At 39.0% G+C, this 26,336-nt stretch overlaps 1 protein-coding gene across 4 annotated transcripts in view; it reads left to right on the top strand.

Moving 5' to 3' along the window:
* The window catches only part of Rps6ka5 (ribosomal protein S6 kinase A5), a 166,235-nt gene that overhangs the window by 91,333 nt on the left and 48,566 nt on the right, over positions 1 to 26,336 (top strand). For all 4 annotated transcript variants that reach the window (XM_052738774.1, XM_052738775.1, XM_052738773.1 and 1 more), the window contains 2 exons: positions 9,098 to 9,213; positions 12,760 to 12,867. In XM_052738774.1, coding sequence (XP_052594734.1) covers positions 9,098 to 9,213; positions 12,760 to 12,867 — 224 coding nt within the window. The remainder of the gene's footprint in view (positions 1 to 9,097; positions 9,214 to 12,759; positions 12,868 to 26,336) is intronic.

The raw sequence follows: 26,336 nt of genomic DNA, 5'->3' as shown, positions 1-26,336 counted from the left end.
CCAGCCCAATTGTAATTACAGCTAAACTGTGGAATAGCTGTGCCAGACTTGGTGAAGTTAGGGTGGAGTGACCAAATGCTCAAGGAAATGTGGTCTTGTGTGAGTGTTAGAGCCGATATGGCATCCAGGCCCAGAAGTTGTCCTCTGACCTTCACATGTATGATGTGGCATGTATACACTGGACACAAACTCAATAATAATACAGTTTAAAAAATGGATTTGAATTACAATTGACAAAAGTTGCAGCTAACATTTTTATTATATACCATCAAAGAAGTATATATTTTCACTTCTGCAATCATCCTTTCTTTCTAAAAATAAAGTGTTTCCCTCCAAAGACAATCCAAGAGGTCAAAATGTAGTTGAGAGGTGATAGGGTTACAGGGCTAAGGAGTTAGAAATGGGGATTTGAGGCCAATAGAGTGGCTGATGATTAAGGAAGAGGAGATTCCTTCAAACAAAGGAATACATGAGTATATAGAAGAGAGTTGTAAGTTGCCCAGCTAATTAAGCAATACCTGGAAGGATAAGACACTGAATGGAGATTTCAGTAGCTCCTTGACTCAGGGAACAAATGATTCATGGACTTGGTAAACCAACAAAATTTTAGTCACAATTCTAGAAGGAGCATGCTTTAGCAGTACTGATCACATCCAGGGCTGGAGAGATTGCTCAGCAGTTAAGAGCATGTACTAATCTTGCAGAGAACCTGAATCCCATTCCAGAACGTATGTTGAGTACCTCACAACTCCTGTAACTCAGTTCCAGAGGAGCTCCTGGCATCTGTAGGTACTTGCACTCATGTGTATACACACAGACACACAGACAAGGGAGGGAGGGAGGGAGGGGAAGAGAGAGAGAGAGAGAGAGAGAGAGAGAGAGAGAGAGAGAGAGAGAGGGAGGGAGAGAGGGGAGAGAGAGAGAGTGAGAATATAACCATAGGTCAGGCATTGTGTCTCATGCTTTTTATCCCAGCACTCAGGATGCAGAGATAGGCAGATCTCTGACTTAAAAGCTAGCCTTATCTACATAATGTGTTCCAGGCCAGCTATGGCTTCATAGTGAGACCCTGTCTCAAAAAAAAAAAAAATCAGAATTAATGATGGCAATGAGAATTTCAAGGGCCACCCAAAAAAGGGCAAAATGATTAGATGTTGAGAAAGGTCCTCATAATTCTCAGACTTATTTTGTGTTTTCACAGCAAAGCAAAACAGTTACAGTATATGGAAACCCAGGACTCAAATAATGTCCCTAGACTTAAAAATAGAATAGTTACAGACTTACCCCACTAAACAGCTACAAACAAGGGCCAGCCTCCTGAAAACTGGCCTTCCATATTAAAGGTAACTAATAAATGATCTACAGCTAAGCTTAGACATTAACCATACGGGACTGGAAAGTTCCAGTTTGCATGAAGAAGCACCTGGGGACTTTGCCGAGAACTTGTCCTATACTAACCACCCTTTTTCTTTGTTCAGGGAGCCACTGGCCTGACTTGCTCTTGGTTAGTGCTGTGTCTCTGATCACGCTCAAGCTGATGTTCCTATAAAGCCTTCTCCTATATTCCTCTGGGTCTAGTCTTGTCCTATAGTTTCTGTATTTCTTTTCAGCTGCCAATGCCCAAATAACAACACAGAGACTTATTAATTATGAAAGCTTGGCCTTTAGCTTAGGCTTGTCCCCAACTAGCTCTTATAACTTAAATTAACCTTTTTCTATTAATCTACATTTTGCCGTGTGGCTTTTTTACCTCTCCTTCCATTCTGCATGTCCAACTCCATGTCTTGTTGGTGTCTCTTGCCACAACAGATTCTAACCCTGAGTTCCTTCCTCTGCCTGCAGTCCTGCCTATTCTCTCCTGCCTAGCTGTTGGCCTTTCAGCCTCTTTATTAAACCAATTGGGTGCTTTAGGCAGGTGAGGCAAAACATAGACACATCTTCATGCAGTGTAAACAAAATTCTCACAACAGGCTTCTGAATCTAGAACCTGGAAACTAACAGTGGTACATTCTTGCTTTTTGAATAAAACAAGAAACCATGAATATATTCAGATAGAACTAAAGAACTGAATATTTAGTGAGGGCTAGGATAGCTACATACTTTCAAACTACTTCTCCAAAAGTGATTGTTAATTATAAAGATGAAGTGTGTGCTCTCTTTCTCTTATGGTAGATAACCCAAAGAAAACCACCTTACTCAAATGATCGAAGTAAAAATCATTGCTAGTAGGATGAGAAGCTGCCACAAGAAGAGCATTCTCCCAAAGATGCACTTCTGAGTATGATGATGGAGAGGTGCAAGGCCAGTTCATATTGTGACGTGGCCTAAAATGGAAATTCAATATTGTTAAAATGCTGGTTCTCACCAAATTGAACTATGTGTGCAAAGTTGTCTGGATCAAAACCCCGAACAGGCTTTTTTTGTGTGTTTATAGAGATGGACAAACAGACTTTACAATCCCTATGCAAATACAAAACAAACTAGAAAAATAGCTATCCTGAGCATGCTGTGTCAGAAACATAGATGGGCATGTACCTTTCCACAGTGTCAGAATTTATTGAATAACTAACTATAAGTTCACATGCTGTGTTGGTTTTGTTGGCTGCAATTTACCTAGTGGCCCCAGTTTTCCTTGATAGCTAGCTGAGGCAAAACCAGGTTCTTTTATTACAACCTTAAGTTAACTCTTAGGCTACATGTTACATATCACAGTAAATTGATCAGCCTGTATAACAATCTATGTGGGTTAAGGTTAAAGGAGTTGCAGCAGAGTTGAATAATGGCTTCCTGAGAAATTGGGAAGCAGATGTAGATGGCAAAGAAATTCACCACGGGTGGTAGGTAAGATATTAAGAACACCCCAGGAGATGTGCTGGCATCTTAGCTTCAAAGTCTAGCTATTGAGGAGCCTCAGGGTAAAGTGTGGGATCCTGGAGGTTCTAGAGATAAAGTGCTAGATCTAGACGAGGCCTTGGAGTAGGCCCAGTCAGCAGTGGGGACAGAAACCAGCTGATGCCCTAGGGAAATTTGGAAATTCAGTCCCTTGATGTGTACAGTGACTAGTCAGATGGCAGGATGTGAGGACTACTGACATCTTCTCTTTATGTGGTCCAGATGTTAGCATTGTGGGACACCTTCACTGTCCGGCATGTTCAGTAAGTTCTCAGGCATAGTTTTCCTTGTGTGATTTTTTTAAATATGCCATGTGCTCCCATTTTACTTTGATAAGTTATAGGATCCTACTTGTTGTACTTTTATGTAGCTAGAGTTTTCCTGCCTGGCCCACAGTCAGGACAAATCTCTATCACCTGCCAGTTCCACAGCCGCTCAGACCCGACCAAGTAAACACAGAGACTTATATTGGTTACAAACTGTATGGCCGTGGCAGGCTTCTTGCTAACTGTTCTTACAGCTTAAATTAATCCATTTCCATTAATCTATACCTTGCCACATGGCTCGTGGCTTACCGGCATCTTCACATGCTGTTTGTCATCGTGGCGGTTGGCAGTGTCTCTCTGACTCAGCCTTCCACTTCCCAGCTTTATTCTCCTCCTTGTCCCGCCTATACTTCCTGCCTGGCCACTGGCCAATCAGTGATTTATTTATTGACCAATCAGCAACACACTTGACATACAGACCATCCCACAGCACTTTTAGGAATAAATTAATTTTGTGTCTTGAAGGTAATGCTAGAGAGATAGTGCTTCTTTTAAAAAATTGCATGTGCCTATGTGTACATGTACATACAGGTTCCAGTGTGTATGCATGTGGAAGCCAGGGCTCAACCTTGGGTGTTTTCCTCAATTGTCTCTCCACCTCCTTTTTCCCCCAGGCTGGTCACAGGTGTGCACTCTTTGTCTTTTTACACGAGTGCTAACTTACGTTTGTGCAGGCCCTTTGCCAGCTGACCCATTTTCCTGCTCAGGTGCCCAACACAGTGCAGAGTCATCTTGCTGTTGTGTTTTCACTTACAATGGAGTCTTTTAGGACAAGGCAGTCTTTAAAAAGTTTTAGCAGTATGGAGTAGCTTAGAGCAGTCTGATCTCAACAATAACCCCATCCATTTCTCTAAAAAGAAGGCACAGAGACTAATTAAAGTATCTGAGAAGTTGAGGATTCCTTTCCTCCACCCTGCTCTGATTGCTAGGATACAAGCTCTATGCTGGCTTGGGAGGCTGAGTGCAGAGTTCTGGTCCTCCCAGTTCTGCTTTGCTTGTAGGATAAGGGTTCCCTTCACTGTTCGAGGGAAGCTGAGAAGCCAGAGACTGCTGCCCTTCCCCAGCACCCTGCTAGCTAAGCAGGGATGGCACTTCAAGAGAATCTGGCCACTTCCCTCACTCTCAGCTCCATAACAGGAGCTTAAGGATGCTTTTTGGGGCAGTGGGGTGGGGGGAGGAAGAGGTAGTTCATAAGAACAGAGAAATCTCAAGCACTCACCAACACGACTAACTATATTTGAAACAGTGTTAGGTACTGTGGAGATTATGAGGAGTATGGTAACTACATTATAGCAATAAGCGAATCTTTGGCTATAGGCAACTTAAAAATCCTCCTGGGATATGGCAGTTTGAATGTATTTGGCCCCCATAAGCTCATAAGGAGTGGCACTATTAGGAGGTGTGGCCTGGTTGGAGGAACTGTGGTCTTGTTGGAGGAGGTTGAATGATACACACCTTAATCCAGACTTTAAGGTTGGAAGGCACACCTTTAATCTGGGCCACACCTTCTGTTGGAGGTATGTTACTGTGGGGGTGGGGTTTGAGGTCTTTTTCTCAAGCTTCACTCAGTGTGACATTCAGTCGACTTTCTGTTGCCTCTGAGTCAAGATGTAAATACTCTCAGCTCCAGCACCACATCTGCCTGCATGCCACCATGCTCCTCGACATGATGGACTGAACCTCTGAGCTGTAAGCGAGCCACCACAATTAAATGTTCCCTCTATAAGAGTTGTCGTGGTCATGGTGTCTTTTCACAGAAATAAAAAACCCAAACCTTCAAGACATGGGATAAGACTAGATCTCAGACACTGTCCTCAAACTACTCATTTAAGAGCCTGAATTTATTGGATCAGACTGTGGAGCAATTAGTGCCCCAGAACATTATTGGAAACAATTGGGCAATCAAATAGCAATTAGTGGAGCCCAGCAGCTGTTTGTAATACTAGCAGAGTTAGAGAACCTAGCCAATGAGGGAAATTTTGTAAATTCCAGGGCTCCGTTCTCTGAGGAGCAACATTGAAGGTCTTATACTGCAAATCAGATAGACTTGACTAATAGCTGGGCCAAGCTATTAAATAAGGGGGAAAAAAAACAATAAAAACAAGACAAGCTAGGTATGTGGCTTGCACCTGAAATTCCAACAGTTAAGAGTCTGAGGCAGGAGAATCACAGTGAATTTGAGGACACCCTCAGCTACCATGTGAGACTGTCTCAGAGAAAACAAAACAAATTTTGCCAGGGTGGGCATGGGGGAGTTGAAGTCAATTCATAATTTGAATCTCCCACAAAATCAGAAAATAAAAAATAACTAGGAAGACTGATATAACAAACTATAAATATGTACTTTCAGAGATAAAAGTCAGACTAAAACTGTAAAAGTCTTAAACAAAAACATTGGCAAATTTTTGTGGCATTGATTCTGTAATAATTTCTTACATATGACATCAGAAGCACAAGCAGCCAAAGGCAGATAAATTGGAATTTCTGGGACATGGGGGCAGTTAAATTGATTAGGGTAGACACTTCACAAGTCTGAATAAACAAACAAAAAGTAATTGAATTTTGTACTTGAAGTGGGTGAATTCCTGGTGTGTTAACTGTATCTCAAAAACAAATCAGTCAGTGAGAGTGAAAACTACTTTAATGTGTACTTCACAGCAGAGGATGTTAAAAATGTTCAGTGGGTCTTTTAAACATGCTAAATAACACTCTATATTCAGAAAATGGCAATTGAAACTATAATGAGATGTGCTACATGCCAAACAGAACCAAGACTCAGGATGGCAATTGGTTGGCTTCTAGAGTCTCACTAGCTTCTACTGGGTCTGCTTTTTTTTTTTTGGTTTTTCGAGACAGGGTTTCTCTGTGTAGCTTTGCACCTTTCCTGGATCTCGCTCTGTAGACCACACTGGCCTCGAACTCACAAAGATCCGCCTGCCTCTGCCTCCCGAGTGCTGGGGTTAAAGGCGTGCGCCACCACCGCCCGGCTCCTGGGTCTGCTTTTAATTACAGCACTTTGATGTTTTTTCTGCTGACTTAGTGGCTACAACACGAACATACTGATATTTTAATTATCAGATGTCGTCCCACAGCCCCTCAGTCAGTGTGTGGCCTGGTGGGGCTTCCGGGCCAGTGGCTCTGGCTCTGCCATGGATGTGATATGTAGGTTTAAATGAAGTTTATCATTCTGTTTATCAATAAGACTCAGAAGTCAAAGGCTGGGGTGGAAACTTGCTAGCTCAGAGAGTCTGAATAGCAGCTAGTTGACCTTGCTTTTTGGCCAGAGACACAGCAAGAGACATGTCTCTTCCTTCCTCCCAGAACCAAGAGAGCTCAAACTCCAGTCCCTGCCCTTTCCTTCCTGTGCATCTTCTCTATCCAAATTGCTGGCTCCTTTGTGGCTAATTCTGGTCAGCTAGTCACTAGCTTTTGATTCAAGGTATTACTTTATTGAGCAGTCTTAGGAGTGTCAGAATGTAATCAAAATATCCCACAACAGCACTTATTGTAAGTTCTGTTGTTGGATTTCTTGGGGTGCCTCAGTTTCTGCTTTACCACTGTTAAAGCATGGATGACTGGATAGAATTGCCTATAAAGTACATAACATATACCTATAAAAAGTACTGATTGTTATGAATGTCCAAACAATCTATACCCAATCTATCCCAGAAGTAGGAAAATAGGTAACTTGATTATTAAGCTTGTCTTCTTGGATTTATAGTTTTTTTTTTCTTTAATCTCCCCAGCAATGGAAAAACACTTCCTATATCCCAAGCAACAGTAATCCCAAGCAACAGTAATTCACGAATAGTTATTTTTTCTGTTTAATAGATAAAGAATTGGAAATCAGGGACTTAACTTGCTTACAACACAGTAGAACCATTGTCTAGTTTGGGTCTCTCAGTTACAAAGCTCTCCTTACTCTTTTGTGTCACATTGTCTCTGAGACAGGAATATGCTGGAGGATTTTTGTTTGTTTGTTTTGATTTTGTTTTACACTGGACTGACTTTTGGAGTTTAGTGATTGTTTTCAGAGAGGGGACCCATCATTGACGGGACAACAAGAGAACATAATGTGGTGAGGAATATGAGCAGAGTTCATGATACATGGGAAGATGTCAGAATGAAACCCAATATTTTGTATGCTGACTAAAAATAACAACAAAGATGCACATATGAAATAGCAGTAAAAATTAATTTTTATTAAATTTTTAAAAATCAGGCCGGGCGGTGGTGGTGTACGCCTTTAATCCCAGCACTCGGGAGGCAGAGCCAGGCGGATCTCTGTGAGTTCGAGGCCAGCCTGGTCTACAGAGCGAGATCCAGGAAAGGCGCAAAGCTACACAGAGAAACCCTGTCTCGAAAAACCAAAGGGAAAAAAAAAATCTATTGAGTGCTGCAGCAGGCATTTGTGGTAGGTGTGTAATATGGTGACTATATTGGTCTTGATGCTTAAAAATCTGGTGTAGCAGAGAATGGAGTACAACTAACATTGGGAATACAGTAAGATAATTACATTGATAAAAAGTCTCTAGAACTGTTGTGATAACATGAGGAAGAGGTTGGCTCTGTTGAAGTTGGCCATAGAAGATGAAGTAATTGAGTCATACTTTTGAGACCATGTGGGAATTTGACCATTCATATATTAGTAAAGAAATCTGTGCTGTCTCTACATAAATTTAGGCCTAAGTAACTAACTACTTAAATAGAAAAATCCATTGTTCATTTATATGAATGTTGTGTTCTTTTATGCCTTTTAAATAATTAGCTTTGTGTTCAGATAAATTAAAAACCCTTGCCAAAATACAGAAGCCTTAGAAAGGAAATGTTCTTTGTGTTTAGTCTCCAATGAAATTAGAGTTTAATTTTTTTTTAAATTATTGTCCTGTACAATTTTAAACATTTTATAATATTAATCTGTTATTACCTAAATTCATCCATATTCAGGTCTTCAAGTGATATCTTAATACTAATGATCAGCATTTCTTTTTTCCCCCCAATTAGTCAATTCCCCTTTTCACTTAAGCTATTTTGTCTCCTCTTTCATTATTTCCCTGTGATAATAGGGTAAACTGAAGGAAAATGAAATCTTTGGGTTTTGAATACTTTCATTCAGCCATGTTATGCTGCTTTTACTCTTTGTTCTTTTTTATTCCATGCTGTATGGAGCCATAAGAATGCTACCTGCTGCTTAGCAATACATTCTTTTAAAGTGTGCCCAAGCAATTCTGGAAAATAATCTTATTTGTTTGTTTGTTTATTTATTTATTTGCATTGGTGTCTTGCTTGCAAGTATGTATGAGGGAATCAGATCCCCTGGAACTAGAGTTACAGACAACTGTGAGCTGCCATGTGGGTGCTGGGAATTAAATTGGGTCCTCTCAAAGAGCAGCCAGTGCTCTTAATCCCTGAGCCATCTCTCCAGCCCCTGGAAAATAATCTTATTTACAGGTCTTAATGATTGGTAGCCATTGCATGGGGCAAAATAGGAATTTGCTTGTGTTTTGTTTGGCGTTTGTGTGGGATTTTGGAGGGGGGATGGTTTGCTCATCATGTGCCTGATGTTTGATACTCTACAATAAGTTACATACTGGTGGCAGAAGTCTCTGATATGCTGTCTTTGGAAAACTGTTCTTAAATTTGTGTGGATTTTGTGTAGTTTTAATGGTGGTACTCTTTGCACATTCGTTTGATTGGTTTAGGATGATCATTGTATTAGGAAGTTGTATGACAATATGAAACTAGTAATACTTGCTATGAAACTGCCATACACTGAGAGTTATGCAAAAATAATGGTTAACCCAAAGTGATTAAAAGGAGTTATTTTCTTTCATTTATGAATGCAAGTCAAAGAAAGAAAAAATATATTTCGTTTTTAGATTATATAAATGGTGGAGAACTTTTTACTCATCTTTCTCAAAGAGAGCGTTTCACAGAGCACGAAGTGCAGATCTATGTTGGAGAGATTGTGCTTGCCCTGGAACACCTGCACAAGGTAAGGCGCTTCATCTTTGGAGTTTGCTTTTGAACAGTCTGTTAACGAGGTGTTGATGGAGCTGAACAAGTTGATGTTTTCCCAGGTTGTCTTGGGGGTTGTGAATGTTACTGTATTCTCAGTGTCATAGTTTCTTTCTGAAAATGTTTACTTTTTGCTGGACATGGTTCAGCTTTCCTAGAATCCCAGCACTTGGGAGGCTGAGGCAAGAGGATCATGAATTGAAGGCCAAATTGAGTTACAAATCGATACTCCCAACTCATAAATGAACAGAAAATAAATTCTTGTCTATTGTGTTTGAAACATCAAACAAGCAAACAAAAAGAACCTGAGCTTTTTTTTCTTTTTGTTGGTCTTCATGAAAAAAACCCTAGTACTTTGTTTATTATAAAATATCATCAGAATAAAAGCTGTTGATTGTTAAAATGAAGCCCCAAGTTGTAAAATGTATTTTCTTAATTGTGACTTGTTCCATGGAACAATCCATCTGTCTGTTCTCAGAGGGCACTTCCTGATTTTGCTGCTGGTTCGGAGTTATCTCCCTCCTCCTGTGTTAGCTTGCTTCTGCATCTGTCCTCCTCTGTTCCTCCTCATTGCCTCCAAGTGACATGAGCTCAGGTACTGAGACCTTTACCTGAACATTGTATCTGTGATCCCGTTGGGACTATATACAAATCAGTTTAAACTTGTATTGTTTATTGCAGATATTCTTAACCTTGACTGATGAAATTTTGACTTAACTTAGTTATTGGAGAAGCGGACTGTTCCTGTGTTGTCTCAGTGTCTATGGTTTTCTTCAGAAGTAGAAAATGCTGAAGTAATTTATATCAGAGGTGTGCAAGTTCATAAAGGAACAATGTGATTTGAGTCACTAAATTTCAACAATTCCGATATGAAGCCACTCTTTGTCATGTTTGCCATCCCTCTCTTAGCTTAAGATATACTGATTAAAGTATAAGTATGCAATGCAGAAAAAAAGGGTGAATTGAAGAAAAATGGTAAGGAAGACATCTTAAAGGGGCTGGAAGTTTTGATCAGAAATTGAATCAATGATGGAGATGATAAGTGAGAAAGACTGAGGAAGGGTTCTAGAAGGTAAAAGAAAATTAAATCGGGAGTCAAGAAATGGTTGGTCCAGCCCAGAACAGAAACAAGTCCTGGCAGAAACACCTGTCCTGACAGGTGGAGGGAGATGGTTAGAATCTTTAGAAAATTCTAGCACCTGGGAGCTTTAGGGGTCAAGTTGTTATTTGAGAGCAGCTTGGTTTTCTGTAATGAGACTCTGTCACAAATGAAGAGTGAATAAAAATATCTGAGAAGCAGGAAGAGAAGAAGAGCGGGAACAGTAAATGACCATTTGTGCTGCTTTGGATAGAATTTTCACTGTGGTGACAAGCTTCATGCCTGTGCTTACTTTTGTGCGATATGATATAGTTTAAACATCTTTATATCAGAAATATTACTATCCAGAACAAGCTATAAAACTTTGGAAGCTTATAATTAGATATAATATTTTAAAATATAAAAACAACAGTAAAATTCACCTGAAGCACTAAAGTAAAAACAAAACACAAAGCCAAATGGGTAAGCTAGAAAACACAGTCTATAATTTATATAATACTTTAATTCTGTTCATTTTGTTCTACTAAAGGAAGATTCCATGTTATTCTTTATTACTAAACTAATAAAAACATGAATATAGAGAACATAATGGAACTGAGAATAAATGTGATAGCTATGCAATGAAAGCACTATAGCAAATGATTTCTCAGCTCCCTTACCCTAAAAAGACACACACACACACACACACACACACACACACACACACACACACACACACAGCAAGTAATATTCATTTTAATAGAGATGCTAGTACTAATTCTTATAGGAAGAGATAAAAGTACAAATTAAATAAATTGTCTCTAAAATTCTTTTCCAAGGAGGTTGTTTAAATGCAAAGTGCTGCTAGTTCTTAAGTAAATACAATGCTTCAAGTCGAATGTTTGTGTAGTACACACTCTTAAGTGTTTTCCTTCCTATCTTTCTTCTAAACCACTGAAACTTTCATAGGAAAACTGCCTACTGTTTTGTGTTGTTTTTTTGTTATTGTTGTGTTTTTTTTGAGGGGGGGTATAATTTTATTTCAGTTTTGAGAAATTATTAGAAATCTTTTTCCTGTATTTGATGTTGAGAAAAACAATATTTTAAAATATCAAAGCACATAATCCATGCTGATATAACAGAAAACATGAAGTAGAAAGTTGAGGTGGGTCAGACACCTCTTAGATTTATGTTACATGGTTGAAATATTTTACTATACTGCTTACATGAAAAACAAAATAAAGAGACACACAATTTTGAACTGTATAACATTTCTCTCAGTGATGGGCCATACGTTTGCCACTGATCCCATAAGATTGCAATGGAGCTGAAAAATTCCTGTCACTTGGTGGTTATGTAGCTGTCAAAATGCTGTACTTGACTCCCTCCCTGTTTATGTGTTGCTGGTGTAAATGAACCTGCTGTGTTACTACCACTCCTGTAATAATGCAACACATGTCATTATGTACAGCAGAGTAAAACTTGATCATGGGCAAAAGCCAAACATGCTTCTGCTTTATATATTTAATATATATTTTAATCATCATTTTAGAGGGCTTACTATAAGACTGTCTACTGTGTTTCAGTGGCAACAGCTTCATACATCTCATGTTTACTCTGTGGTCATTTTTACTTGATTTACCATTTTGCTGTTTTGTTCACTGGGACCTCAGGAGGAATTGTATACACAAATTTTTTTACTACACTACCAAGGTTTGTGTAAGTATACTCCATGATGCTTGTACAATCAAAGTCATCCAACAGCATACTTCGACAACATATCCTTGTTGTAAAACAATGAGTGACTGTATAAATGTTATTGAATGATTTGTTTTGCTGATTTAGAAGTAAACATCAAAATTGACCTATGCTCTTTAACCTTTGTGCTTAAGAGTGTTATTTAAAAAGCCTTTATTAATTGCCTTTCTGACACATTGCTTCATACAGGATACTAGATAAGTGCATAAAATCTGAAAAAGCAGACAGTGTAAATATATTAAGGTAAATTGTAAATACCTAGAAAATATTAGTAATTTCCAGTTAAGTACATAGTTTGAAAACAAAAATAAATGATCAGCATAGGATATAGCTCCTTAGGAAAGTTTGCTGAAGCCATTACAGAGTTATGGGCAAGAATTGGCCAAGAAGGACTGTGAAGATAATTTAGAGTAAGTGTGAAATAAGGAGAATAGAGACAGAAAGAGGCAATAGTCAACAGGGAGACCTCAAAGAAGCTGGTTCCAGGGATAGACCCTCATCACACAGAAATAAGATACATTTGGAGAGCTTTGGGAAAGCCAGCATTTGAGCCCCAAGATGGAGCATTTGCTCTCAGAGTTGCTAAGAGCCTCAGAATCCTGAAGAGGAACCTCCTCAAAGGTAGATAAATGCTGTCTTAATTGATTTGGAAATTATCTTAACATGTGTTTTGTTTTGTTTTTACAGTTGGGGATTATATACCGTGACATTAAGCTTGAAAATATTCTACTTGATTCTAATGGCCATGTGGTGCTGACAGATTTTGGTCTGAGTAAGGAGTTTGTGGCTGATGAAGTGAGTATTACATTTTAATTTGAAGTTAGTTACAGCAGAATGCAAACAAGGATGAAAAATTAGTTACCAATAAACATTTAATAGGACAGTAGTACAGTAGTAGTAGTTACAGATTTTTGTGCAGATTTGTTCAAAGGAATGTTTTGATATGAATGGATTGTTGAGATTTTTTAGTTTAAAATTGCCATGGGACCATCCTATTAGAATCACAGTAAACCTTTCAGGGATATAACAGACTTCTCCACTTTGACATTGTACACTTAGCTTCTCCATAAAATGTGTCAGTACAACTAATACTTAAAATAACCCCTTTTACCCTTGAGGAATGGCTTGGGTGGTAATCAGAAAGAATCTAAAGTGAAACACATTTAGTTTACATTGTAATTACCAACTAAGGCCTGCTGTGATGACCCTCAGAGTTCACTGGGAAGGGTGACAGGACCTACTAGATCTAACACTTTAATAATCTTGCTAGGCTTTGCTCAAAATGAATTAAAATGTAGTAGCTGATGTGTTGAATGTAGATATGGATAGAAGGTCTCACATTTATAGTGTTAGTAAGGGATTGTTTAATATCACAGATACCTCCAATTGCGTTTAAAGCTATATGTGCACTAATTATAATCAAGTATTATTTTTATGTAGGAATTATGATAAAGTTGTATTTTCAAGTACTAATTATTCAAAAGAATTGTTAGTTTGGGGGCCAATTTTGTTTCTATCCAGGAAATTATTGGTGTACAACATAGAATTATATTAAGAGTTTTGTAGCCAGGTGTGGTGGTGCAAACCTTTAATCTCAGCACTTGGGAGGCAGAGGCAGGTGGATTTCTGTGAGTTTGAGGCCAGCCTGGTCTACAAAGTAAGTTCTAGGACAGCCAGGGTTGTTACACAGAGAAACCAAAACAAAAGGAGTTTTATAATACAGGACTTGACTGAATAAAGCACATCATTTTTATGTTCCAAATTAAGTATAGGTTGAGCAACCCTAACCTGAAAAGTTTGAGTGCCAACATAATGTCACAAATGCCATACCTACCACCATGCAATATGCCACAGTCAAAACACAGGCACACAATATAGTTTATTCGGTGTCCCTGAGGAACAAGTGATTATCAATTGTGATACATCTTTTGCTTGAACGCCCAGGCCCCCAGTGCAGACCTCTGACCCACAGAAGGTAGTAAGATCAGATATATACAGCTTCATGTACAAGAACAGGTTCTTAATGACCCTCCCTCCATGTGCAGCCAAAGCCTGTGTAAATTGCTCACTTTATTTTTGTTTAATTTTGATTTATTCTCTGTTGTGTGGTGTAAAGATATGTGGGAAATCCCAGAGGAGCTTCAGATCCTCATGTGGTAACTGATATGAAAAAGAGGAAGCATTTATGTTTATTTCTAGCACAGAAATGCAGGCTACTGGAGAAGCTGCACAGCAGTGCTCATGTGAATGGCTCACTGAAGAATATTGTGTAGGAATGACCTTTGTATCAAACCTAAGGAAACAGAAGGCGGAACTGTTAAGATTTCAAGTAATAAGTAGAAGGTAATGAAGAATAGATAAATGGTCCAGCAAGGTGCCTATGACTAAAGGTCCCAGCTACCAAGCCTGACAGCCTGAGTTTAATCTCCAGGACTCACACAGTAGAAGGAGGGAATCAGTTCCCTCAGCTTGTCCTCTGACTCATGTGCACACACATATACACATGTGCATATGTACACACATAGGAAAAATAAAAATTTAAGAGAATATTGAGCAAGTAGCTCTATTACTGTCACAGTGAACTTAAAGACACTTCATGGTTTGATGATCAATCAAGTTGTGATGAACTAAAATTTAAAATAACTATAAGTATTCAATAGGCTTGTTGGAAGACACAGTTTTAAGTTTTAAAGATTCATAGTTATAGCCAGGCCTGGTGGCACAGGCTTATAATTTCCTCTCCTTGGGAGGCTGAAGCAGGAAGACCTCAGGTCCAAGATCTGCCTGGACAACAAAGTGACTTCAAGAGCAGACCAGGCAACTTACTGTTGGGCCTTGTTTCAAAAGAAAGGAAAAAGGAGTTGAAGATACAGCTCTGTGGAAGAGTGATTGTCTAGTGTGTGCAAGGATCTATAATTGATCCATAGTATGATGGACAGATGGATGGATGATAGATAGATAGATAGATAGATAGATAATAAAGTAGCTGCTTATCATAAAGCAGCAGAAAAATTCCATCCCATATTTGCCAAGATCATCACTAAGAAAAAACTGATGCTTGAACAGGTCTGTAATACTGATGAAATGTAACCCTTTGACTTTATTGCCCAGAAAGTCACTGTCCACACAGCCAGTGATACAGCTCCCAGATGAATTAAAATTGCCCCCAATAAATTAATAAATGGTAGTATGTTGCACAGATTGTAAGTTTGTAGTAGGAGAAGGTTACGTCCTTGCTGTTTGAGGGGATGAATTTCTTACCAGTCTATTACTGTACTAGCAAGAAAGCTGGATCACCAGAGGCCTCTTTTTCATTGGGTTCATTTTTTTCCTGCAGCTAATGAGTATTTTAGTGTAGCTGGACTGTATGAAAACTTGGTTTTGATTCCTTGACAGCTGTTCCTTCAACTGAAGTTCTTATCAAAAACAATGTTATGGCACATATTTTCCCCCAAAGTAGCTTTTTTAAAATTTAGCCATATGAGCAGAGAAAATCCTAGGTCACTGAAGAGTACATATGAAAATTCTTGCTTGAATGACATGCTAGCACAGTGAACAGAGGAATGGGCATGGATCAACTGCCAGTGGTGTATCTTCTCACCAAAACTTAAATAAAATAGTGTCCAGTAACCATTAAACCTCCAAGCAGCCAACCTAATGGTTCGAGACAGGCCATTATGCTGCTTAGTTAACAGCATGGGTTGCTTTTTTTCTACATAAAGGGAATGCCCTATTTTTTATTACTAAATAGATGCTGTGAATAAGTATAGGAGAATGACTTTTTAGTGGTCATGTATAAACTTAGAACCTGCAGTGAAAGTGATGTCATAAAACCACAGGTTGTCCACATGGTGGCAGAAGGAGTGCTAACTCTGGCTGTCTGCTGGGCCCATGTGTATAAACTTCACTTCCCACACAAAATTATTTAAAATACCTCTGAGAATTACATTCAAGCTCTGTCTGCCATGAGTGTATGCACACATGCACACACACACACATGCAGACATGTCGTATATAAAACTTAAATAAATTCTCCAATTAGAATTGTGTCTTATCCTCCAGATACCATTTTTATATATGCTAGTATGCTAGAATCCAGGTTTTTAAAAAAAAGTCTGAAATCCCAAACACTTCTGGTCTCAAGCATTTTAGGTAAGGGATAATCTCTCTGTATGTCTGATTGGAATATTTCCAAAACCAGTCCTGTGTGTCATAGAGTTTTTGTTTTGGTGATAAAACACTATGACCAAACACAACTTGGAGAGGAAAGAGGTTTATTTTATCTTACAACTCTCAGGTCATACTTCATCATTGAAGGAAGTCAGGACAGGAACCTGGAGACAGCAACTGAAGCAGAAGCCATAAGGGGTTCCTATGCAGTTTACTGATTTGCTTCTCATGGTTTGCTCAGTCTACTTTGTTATACAACACAGGACCACTTGCCTATGGTTGGTACTCCACCCCCATGGACTGGGCCCTCCCACATTAATCATTAATCAAGAAAATGCCATACAGACTTCCTACAGGCAATTTGTTAGGAGCATTTTCTCAGTTGAGGCTCCTCCTCCCAGATACCTCTAGCATAAAGACCAAATGTCCTAATTTTTTATCATAGCTATATTAACTTTGTTTACTCATTCAGTGTGTATTTACTGATCACCTCTAAGCTAGATAGTGCAATGAGAAATAAAACAAGGAAGACCTTTGCCTTTATGACACTGTGATTGTACCTGTGAATTTTCTTATATATAAAATCATAGTTATAAAATCGATTAGATGGATTTTGAGAAATTTGCTTCCAGGGTTGATTTTTTTTAATTTAGCCTTCTTGTGTATAGATGTTTTTCTGCATATGTGTCTGTGCACACATGCATGCAGTGGCCATGGAGGCCAGGTGAGGGCATTGGATCCCTGAAAACCAGAGTTTCAGATGGTTTTGAGTGGCCTTGTAGGTGTTGGGGACTGAACCTGGGTCCTCTGAAGAGCAGCAAGTGCTCCTAACCACAGAGCTGTCTCTCCAGCCCTACTTCCAAGTTTGTTTGCTTTTTATTTTAAAAAAGTTTATAAAAATTTTAGTGGCAACTTTAGTAAAATGTAGAGGATTGCATGTTTATTGTCGCCTCCTCTCTAAACCCTACTAAAGTAAAAAAGTGAAGTGTGCACACACTCAAAAGGAAGGGAAGATAATGCAACTACATTTGGGTCGATGAGATGATAGTTTTAACTGAGTCTTAGACCAGTAAGGTAAGAGGCTCAAAAGAAGACTTCTTTTTGCACCTCTGACCTCCCAGAACTGCTCAGGAATTGTAGTCACCAGTTGTTCCTCAGAGTGTGAGTGGTTAAGGGTCCAGGAGGATTGTTTGGGAGTCAGGTAAGAAAGATGAGGCCCTATATCCTCAGGTCCTATGTCAGCTCTGTTTACTTAGGTACCTATGCCTTCTTCACCTTTAAGGAAGAAGGTAAAGGTCAGACATCCTGTATTCAAGGCACAGTTGAGAGTGAGGATGCCATATGGAAATCAGTGGAGAAAGCAAAAAGTGACACCCTGTATTGGCAGGGCCCATGGCCTGTTCCCAGCACCTCACCATGAGCACAGTAGTGCCTTAGAAGTATGGAGGATTGCCCTGAGAAACCAAGAACAGAAAGTTGATCGACAAGGCTAGAGAGATGGCTCAGTATTAAGAGCACTTTCTGTTCTTGCAGAGGACCGGATACAGTTCCCAGTACCTACATGGCAGCTCACAACCTTCTGTAACTCCAGTTCCAGGGAATCTGATACTCTCTTTTGACCTCAGACAGGCACCAAACATGGGATACATGTGGTTCACCTACATATGTGCGGGTAGAAAACCCATACACATAAATTAAAAAGTAAATAAACCTTTTAGAAAGTTGACAGATGCTGTCATTTGGGGGTTTTGAAAGTGGACCTTCCCAGATAACCTCTCTCTGCAGAGGAGCCTGTAACCTGATATGCTGAGGCTGTGCCACAGAAGCATGTCTGTGATAGTGTCTCAATTTTGTGGTTATTTTTATAATATATTTCAATACATGGGTTTCTTTTGAAGTGACATGTTTAAAATATCTCACCAGACTGCCAAAGGGTCCTTGGCATGTAGTGGTGTGGGCTATCTCCTGACAGACCTAATGATTACTTTCCTCTCTCCATGGATGCACACATACATTTGCTCATTCACTCTGTGTTTGTTGAGGACCCTTTGATGTGCTAAATATTAGGCTAAACACAAAGCTGAAAAGAAATCACTTGCTGAATACTTATAGGCACATGTGGCTGATCATTTAGCCATGGAGAAAATAGACCAGGTCCCTCAAGAATAGTGAACTGTTGAGGCCCAAAACAAAACTAAGCCAAAAAACAAAAATCAAAGCTGATAAGAGTTAGGGGATCTTGATTGAGTAATCATAGATCAGCAGATGTCCTCTGTGACTGAAGTAGCCAGGTCTTCTCTTCTGAGTGAAGAAAAGTCTTTTGTTTTCTGCAAAAATGTTAGAATTCAGGATAAAGCAGAGAACTAAGTCATTGATAAGCTAATTTTTTCACTGACTATGGCCAACTGTATTTTGACAGAACATTACACTCTTGGGTTCTTTTAACTCATTCTTTCTCGTTGCCTTAAAGGCCATACTGTCAGGCTAGACTTCAGCTTTTACTCTCAGGGGTAGATAAGAATTCTCTTTTCTGGAGTCTCCTAAAACTTGATCTAATGGCCATTTTGTCCCCAGCTGCACCCAGCACCTGTTTAACAAGTGACCTGACCCGGACCCTTCCCATTTAACCGATACCCTTGAGGGTTAGCATTTCTTTCTAGGTTCCTTGTGTGGTTTATGTGTCAGCCTAAGTCACTTCTACCAAAGCATAGTCTTGGTAGGAGCAAGTAAATTTTCACCCTATTCCTTTAGCCTGAGTGTCTATCTGTCAGTGTCTGTCTCATCTTACACTCTTCCATTTACACTTTGGTTTTACTGCCATCATTGACGTATACCTAGTAGCTTCTGTTTTAAAAATTTAAAAATCGGGAGATGACGGGCAAATGGACTGACTTAAAAAAACAAAACAAGCAAAATATCCCTGGATATCTCATCTTCTCTCTGGCTATTTTGCTCTTTTCCTCTGTCCATATGTCTGTATACTGCCTCTACTTACACACGTCAGCACTCCTGAATCTCCAGTTTGTCTTACACCTCCCTGCCAATTGGCTGAAGCTGTTTAGCCCGTATCACTCTACTTTTAGTATGTTCCCTCCCTTGTCTTCCTTATTTGCCCAGTAGTATTGAACAATAAATTACCTTTTACCTTGGAGCTGGGATACCGCCAGCCCCAACTTATTCTCACTGTCTTCTGCAGGCTCTTCTTCCACTACTGAGGCTTCTCCTTAGCTCAGTCTCAGGTCTTGTTAGCCTGTCCTCTCTCCTCACATGTCATACATGTTCAAATATATGCTGCTAACTCTGATCTCTCTTCTGGGCTCAAATCCTAAATCTGCCTACAGTGTTGTTTTTATTTGACTCCTCCTAGGCTTCTCAAACTCTGCATGGCCAAAATTGAACAGACTATCTCTCACCCAGGTCTGATTCTGTTTCAGTATCTGTAAATTCCAGCCTCACTTGATCTGGAAAATGTATTTACATTTAATTTTTAGCAACTTACTCTTTATGTATGTTTGACGTGTCTGGTTATAGCATATTTGTCTCTTTATTTTCAAATGATATCAAGTACCTCCTATATGCTAAGAATTAAAATGGACCCTAGAAACAGGATGGTGACCTTAACAAATCGTGAACATATATTTTAGAGGTATTTGTTAAATATCTGCATGATTATTTCTAGACAGATGTTGCTAATTTGAATTATATACAGAATCAATTTTATTGTAGTAAATTTAAACATTTTATGATGATATATACTTTGTACAGTTTGATACTTTTATTGGTATGTTCTTTTTCTCAGCTATAAAATTGGTAAATCCCTTGGGATTCTAAAAGTAAAAGAAAGTCCCTACAGACAAGGATGTGTCTTCCACAAGAGTAGCTTTAATAGTTAAGAAATATTTGTTGGGCTGAGCACTGATGGCGCACGCCTTTACTCCCAGCACTCAGAAGGCAGAGACAGGAAACAACAACAAAAAGAAATGTTTGTTGAGGGCTGGAGAGGTGACTCAGTAGTTAGGAGCATTTTCTCCTCTTCCGGAGGACCTGAGTTCTATCTGCAGCACCCACATGGTAGCTCACAACTGTCTATATCTCTAGTCCTAAGGGATCCGATGGTCTCTCTGGCTTCCATGGGTACCATGGAACACACAGGTGTGTGCATACAAACAAGCAAAACATGCATACATATGAAATTAAAAAACAATAAATCTATTTTAAAAAGAAATGTTTGTTGAGTTAAGTAGACAGTCTGCTATGTATTGCATATTTAATTGTAATGTGAAATAAGACAGTTAAAAATAAAAATAGGATAAAATGAAGATAATGAATTACTTTGACAAAATTGTCTTTTTTATTAATGAACAGTGAAATAATGTTGAAAATGATATGTTCATGTGTTGTTCCTCTCTATATAAATATTGTGTTTAAAATTTTTCATAACACGAATCCGCAGGTAGACAAAATTACAAGTTTTAGTCAAGAAAAATAAGTCTTTAACTCTTAAAAGTGAGATAGATAAGTTATAGTCTACTCTGTGGTATCTATACTTAAAAGGAAAAGGCCCATAAAGCATGACTTAAAAGTGAACATTTGAACCTTTGATAAGTTTATGTGCAGTGATTCATTCTATTGTGTTGAAGATGGGATCTTTTTAGCAATACAATGTTTGAAAAGCCACTTTGTTTTTAACCCTCCTGAATCCTAATTTCTTCATCTGTAACATAATAACTGAAAACAAGTTATGAGAGAAATAGTTTATTTTGGCTTGCAGTTCCTGAAGGGTGTCCATCATGGCAGGAGGCATGGTAGCATCAGACATGGCAGCTGGAGCAGGAAGCTGAGAGTTCACATCCTTAACTGAAAGCGTAAAGCATAGAGAGCAACCTGGAAGGAGGCCAAGATTTTAAATTCTCAAAGCTCGCCCCCACTGACATACTTCTTCCAGCAAGGCCATTCCTTCTAAACCTCCTCAAGCAGCATCACCAACTGGGTACCAGAGGTTAAAATACCAGAGCCTAGAGGGACATTCTCATTCCAGCCGCCATACTGGATAAGAACCAGGATCGATGCAAGCTTGTTTGCATTAAGAATCATATAATAACTCTGTATGGTAGTTGGTGTTTACTTCGATCTATCTCCTGTCTTGATGATTTGTAGTGACATGTATTCATGATTGGTTTTCATTTGCATATGCTTCTCGAAAGCCTACTAGGGCTCTCTTAATTACTCCTATCATTCATTTGCCAAAATAAGTGACTGTGGATCATTACTCTTTGGGTAGGCATTGGGCTGGAGGTGCTGGGAAAGGAAGAGGATTAAAATCCACAATATTCATCTGGGGTCTCCATTTGTCCTTACCTTAAAAAACATTAAAATTGGGCAGATGGCTCAGGGAGTAAAGGCACTTGCTGCCAAGCCTGACCACTTGAGTCTGATTTGTGGATACACATGGCAGAAGGAGAGAACTGACTCTACAGAGTTGTCCTCTGACCTCCACACACATACACACACAAAATAAACACAATAAAAATAGAAAAAAGATATTATAAAATATTTTAATGTTATAATATTTAATTGTAGCCATTTGTGAAGTTTCTCCCTCCAGAGAGCAGGGACAAGATGGCTTCACTGTTCCCTTTTACTTTTTCTTATGGCAGATATTGCTAGTTCTGATATGCTTACTCAGGATATTGTTTCTTTCTTTTCCTTTTCCTTTTCCTTTTTTTTTAAATACAAATTCAAAATAAACAACATGACAGCAAGCAGGGAAAACTTCTGAATTATCATTTTCCTAGAAACTTCTAAGTATTGAATATTCCATTTGTTAGATAATGTTAAATGTTTTTGTTTACTTGAAAAATATTGAGCTGTCAGTTTTATCTATTTTCTTTCCTATTTTGGTTTTTATTGTGATAGATAGCTATTGGAGGCCAAGCAGGCATCCATGAGAATAGGCTGGCCACTGCCTTGGGGATGATGGAAAGCATTCCCAGCATTCCCATGACTACTAGAGAGCCACTGGTTACAGCAGGAATGGATGAGGTGCATCTACCAGTATAGAATTGTCTCATTTATTTTCTGAGGAGCAAAAGATTATTTGAAACATGTTGAGTGTCAGGGACTTACTAGAGCAGTGGTTCTCACCCTTCCCAATGCTGCTACCCTTTAATACAGTTTCTCGTGTTGTGGGGACCCCCAATCATAACATTATTTTTGTTGCTGCTTCATAACTAATTTTGCTACTGTTATGAATCATAATGTAAATTTTTTTGAAGCTAGAGGTTTGCCAAAAGGGTCGAGATCCCCAGGTTGAGAACTTCTGCACTAGGGGAATTTAGGAGAATTTACCCTGGAATAATAAGATTGAAAATTGTGTTACTGTTTTTATTTTGTAAACTTATTTTATTTAGAACATTGTTTTTATTAAATTTTTGGCAGTTTTACTGCTTTTTATCATGGTTATCCCCTCCCACAACTCCTCCCAGATCCTTCTTTTTCTCCCTACCCATTCAACTTCATGTTCTCTCTCTCTCTTTTTCTTGGTTCTTTTTTCTCCCCAGCTCTTAAATCCATGGAGTCCACTTTGTGTGTTGGCTGACTCCTCCTGGGCATGGGGCCTGCTCTGATAATATACCAGCTGTCACACCATTAAAGGCAATAGACTTTTCTTCTCCCAGCTTCAGTTAATGCAGTAGCTCCTTGACAGGAGAAAGACCTTGTGCCCTTCTCCCTCCTCCATGCTAGGATTCTGTCTGGCTTGAGCTTTTGCAGGACTTGTACATACTGTCACAATCACTGTGAGTTCAAATGTGCATCTGCCCTGTTGTGTATGAAAAAAAAAATGCAGTTTCTTTGAAATGATCCACTTCTACCCGCTCTGGCTCTTAAAATCTTTTTTTTTTTTTTTTTTTTTTTGGCTGGGGCATGGGAAGGGGAGGTTGACTGGCCTGAGACTTGCTATGTATTACCAGGCTGGCCTTGAATTCATAAGAGATCTGCTTACCTCTGCCTCCTGAGTGCTAAAATTAAAGGTGCATACTACCATGCTCTTGGCTTTCTTACATTCTTCCTGCCCCACATAGAGCCTTGAGGGGAGGGGTGTTGTATAGACATTTAGAGTCAAGCACCCCAAAGACTCTCATTCTCTGCGTGTTGAGAGGTTGTGGTTCTATGCGTTAATTGCCATCTACTGCTGGGAGCTTTGATGATGAGGGTGTAGTAACAAGTCATTAGGAGTCGTTCTGTTGCTTTGTCCATTTAGCAGAATAATAGTAATATGTTTCTTTTTACATTGTGTGTGTATGCATATCTGTGACTTGGTATGCATATAAAAGTCAACAAAATAATATAACACCATATGAACTCAGCATTCACATTTTTTAGTTATTAACATTTCCATTTTTTTGCATATTCAGTACATATTGAATCAGTGTCTGCCATGATCCAAACATTGTTCAGTCAAGTTTAGAGATCTGACAGTGAGCCAAAGAGATGATTTCTCCTCTAAACTGGGCAGCAGACAGTAAAACACATGTGTAAGTCAAATACGTATGCAGTATATCAGTAATAGGTTACAAGGAATCAAATTCAGTAGGAAAGAGATGGAAGGATTGGGGCATACTAGGTTGACCTGGAGGTGCTTTATCAAGAAGTTGACATGTGAGAAGAGAGGTATGAAGGAAGTGAGAGTGGGCCCTGTAGGTATCTTGGGAAATTTTTTCTAGGTAAGGCCCAAGTTTTTGTGAAACAATGAGGCAGTGTAGGTTGTATGGAAGTGATGATTAGAGTTGTGAGGGTAAGGACATGTAACTATATGAAAGGATTACAGGGAAAGGACACTTAAGTACCACTAGAGTGTGAGTAGCATGACATAAACAGAGCTGTTTTAGAATGTGGTTCTGCTTGGCATGGTTGGTTGTAGGCAGAAATTTCTGTCCCGCCAGCAACTCCAAAATACCCAGTAGCCACTTCTCGAATAATTGACTCAAAGGCTTAATATTACTTGCAAATGCTCAGTTGGTAGCTCAGGCTTATTACTAATTAGCTCTTACATTTAAATTAACCTACAATTCACTTATGTTTAGCCATGTGGCTTGGTACCTTTTCTCAATACGACATTCTCATCTTGCTTCTTCTGCATCTGTCTGGTGACTCCTGGACTCTGCCCTTCTTTTTCCCAGCATTCTCAGTTTGACTTTCTTGCCTAATTTCTTGCCTCGCTACCAGACCTGTCATCTCTTTATTAACCAATGAGAGTAATACATATTCATGGTGTAGAAAAGGATTATTCCACAGCAGGTGGTAATTCAGAATGGGACAGGAATTGAATTGAGAAGGAAGCTTTGAGGTAGTCCTAGCAAAAGATGATGTTGCCTTGAGCCATGGGCAGTAGGGTGTAGTTTCAGAAGTAGATTTGGAGTATATTTGACAATAAGACTAACAGAAATTTTTATGAGTTAAGATGTGGGATATGAGAGAATCTGAAGAATCTAGGATAGCTCTAAGTTGTGTTGCTAAAGCAACTGAAAGAGTGAGTTTACGGGGCTTGGGATTGGTAAACCAGTTTAGTTCAGTAAACTGAATCTGAATGATCCAAAAGACAGAAAAGCAAGTGTCTACTCATATTATCAGTCTGGGATTTGGGAGAGAACTCTAGTTTAGATACATAAATTTGATAACTTCCAATTTTGTATATAAGTGATTTTTTAAATCTTGAACATAGATAAGAATATAACAGAGTAAGTGAAGATAGAAAAGAAAGAAAGAGAGAAATCTGACTCTCAACTGTTTCAATGCTAAGAGAATAAGGCAAAGGAGAGGGAACTGCAAAAGAGTATGGAAAAGAAACTGGGAAGGAAAGAGACAGTCCTTTAAAGCCAAGTGGGAAATTGTCTCAAGCAAGAAATGATTAGCTGTCAGTTGTCTTAAGCCAAATAAGATGAGCACTGAAGGTCGAACACTAGCCCAGTTGAGAGAGAACAGGAATAGATTTACAGTCGCATCTGTGCACAACTCGGGTCCTGTGAAGAAGAAAGGCAGGATGAGTGGAGAGCACAGCAGAGAACGCACAGGGCAGATTTGAGAGGGGCTGAGGTGCTATACTTTAAGATGGGAGAAATTAGCTGGGTGTGGTGAGTACAGTCCAGGAGGACCATTCGTTCCTGGCCAGCCTGGGCTACAGAGTGAGATCCTGTCTGAGAGAGATAGGGAGAAAGAGAAATAAGAAATGTCAAATGCCAATTAGACATTCCCTGAAAAAAAAAAAGTGGGAATAAATATCCTAATGATACAGAGAGGGGAAAAAAAGGAAAGGACTTAAAACACTTTTGAGATGGACATCAACAAATGTACAAGGTATTGTGGATCTTAGCCAGAGGAGGTCAGTAATTCAGGGAGAAGATGAATTATTGGGTGTAAGAATGTTTGGAGGCTTAGACGTAGCTTATGGAAGGTCTTTGTGATTGCTTTCATTTTCTCACTGAGAATAAGGAAAGGAATGGAGATACTGAACATGTAAAATAAATGGATTAGAAAAATGGCTGGTTTTGTTGCTGAGATAGAGGTCTAGTTGAGGTTAATGATCATGAATTTCAGATGAAATTGATCAACCTGCTTATATTTTTTTGTGCGGCCTCTTAGCTGTATAAGTTCATGTGAAGAGTGAGTGGTGGATTCAGTTTAACTTATCTTTGTAACTAGCTTTCCTTTGTGTGTGCCCATAAACAATGCAAACTCTTACCTTGCATTTTTAAGATGTGCATGAATGGTATATTCTAAATTGATTTTGTGTGTGTGTGCATTTGCATGTAAGGGGTGGAGTGGGCGTGTGTGCACATATACACGCAGGTACATGTTCATGTGTATGCATGTGTTTATAGAGGCCAGATGTTGATATCAGGTGTCTTCCTCTAGTACTTCACTTTTTTTGACACTGAACCTGGAGCTCTTCAATTCTTCTAGGCTGGCTGGCCGTGAGCTTTGAGGATCAACCTGAAACTTGGGAATTATTGCATAATTCCATACATTATAGATTCACTCAGGTATTTTATGTAGCTAACCATAGTAAAAGAATAAGTTGGAGCTGAAAAGATAGC

The sequence above is a fragment of the Peromyscus californicus genome, unplaced genomic scaffold (assembly GCF_007827085.1).
Source record: "Peromyscus californicus insignis strain IS unplaced genomic scaffold, ASM782708v3 Scaffold_15__1_contigs__length_86483966, whole genome shotgun sequence".
NCBI classification, from domain to species: Eukaryota; Metazoa; Chordata; class Mammalia; order Rodentia; family Cricetidae; genus Peromyscus; species Peromyscus californicus.
The sequence above is the reverse complement of the archived record's forward strand: the minus strand, read 5'-3'. Positions and strand labels throughout refer to the sequence as shown.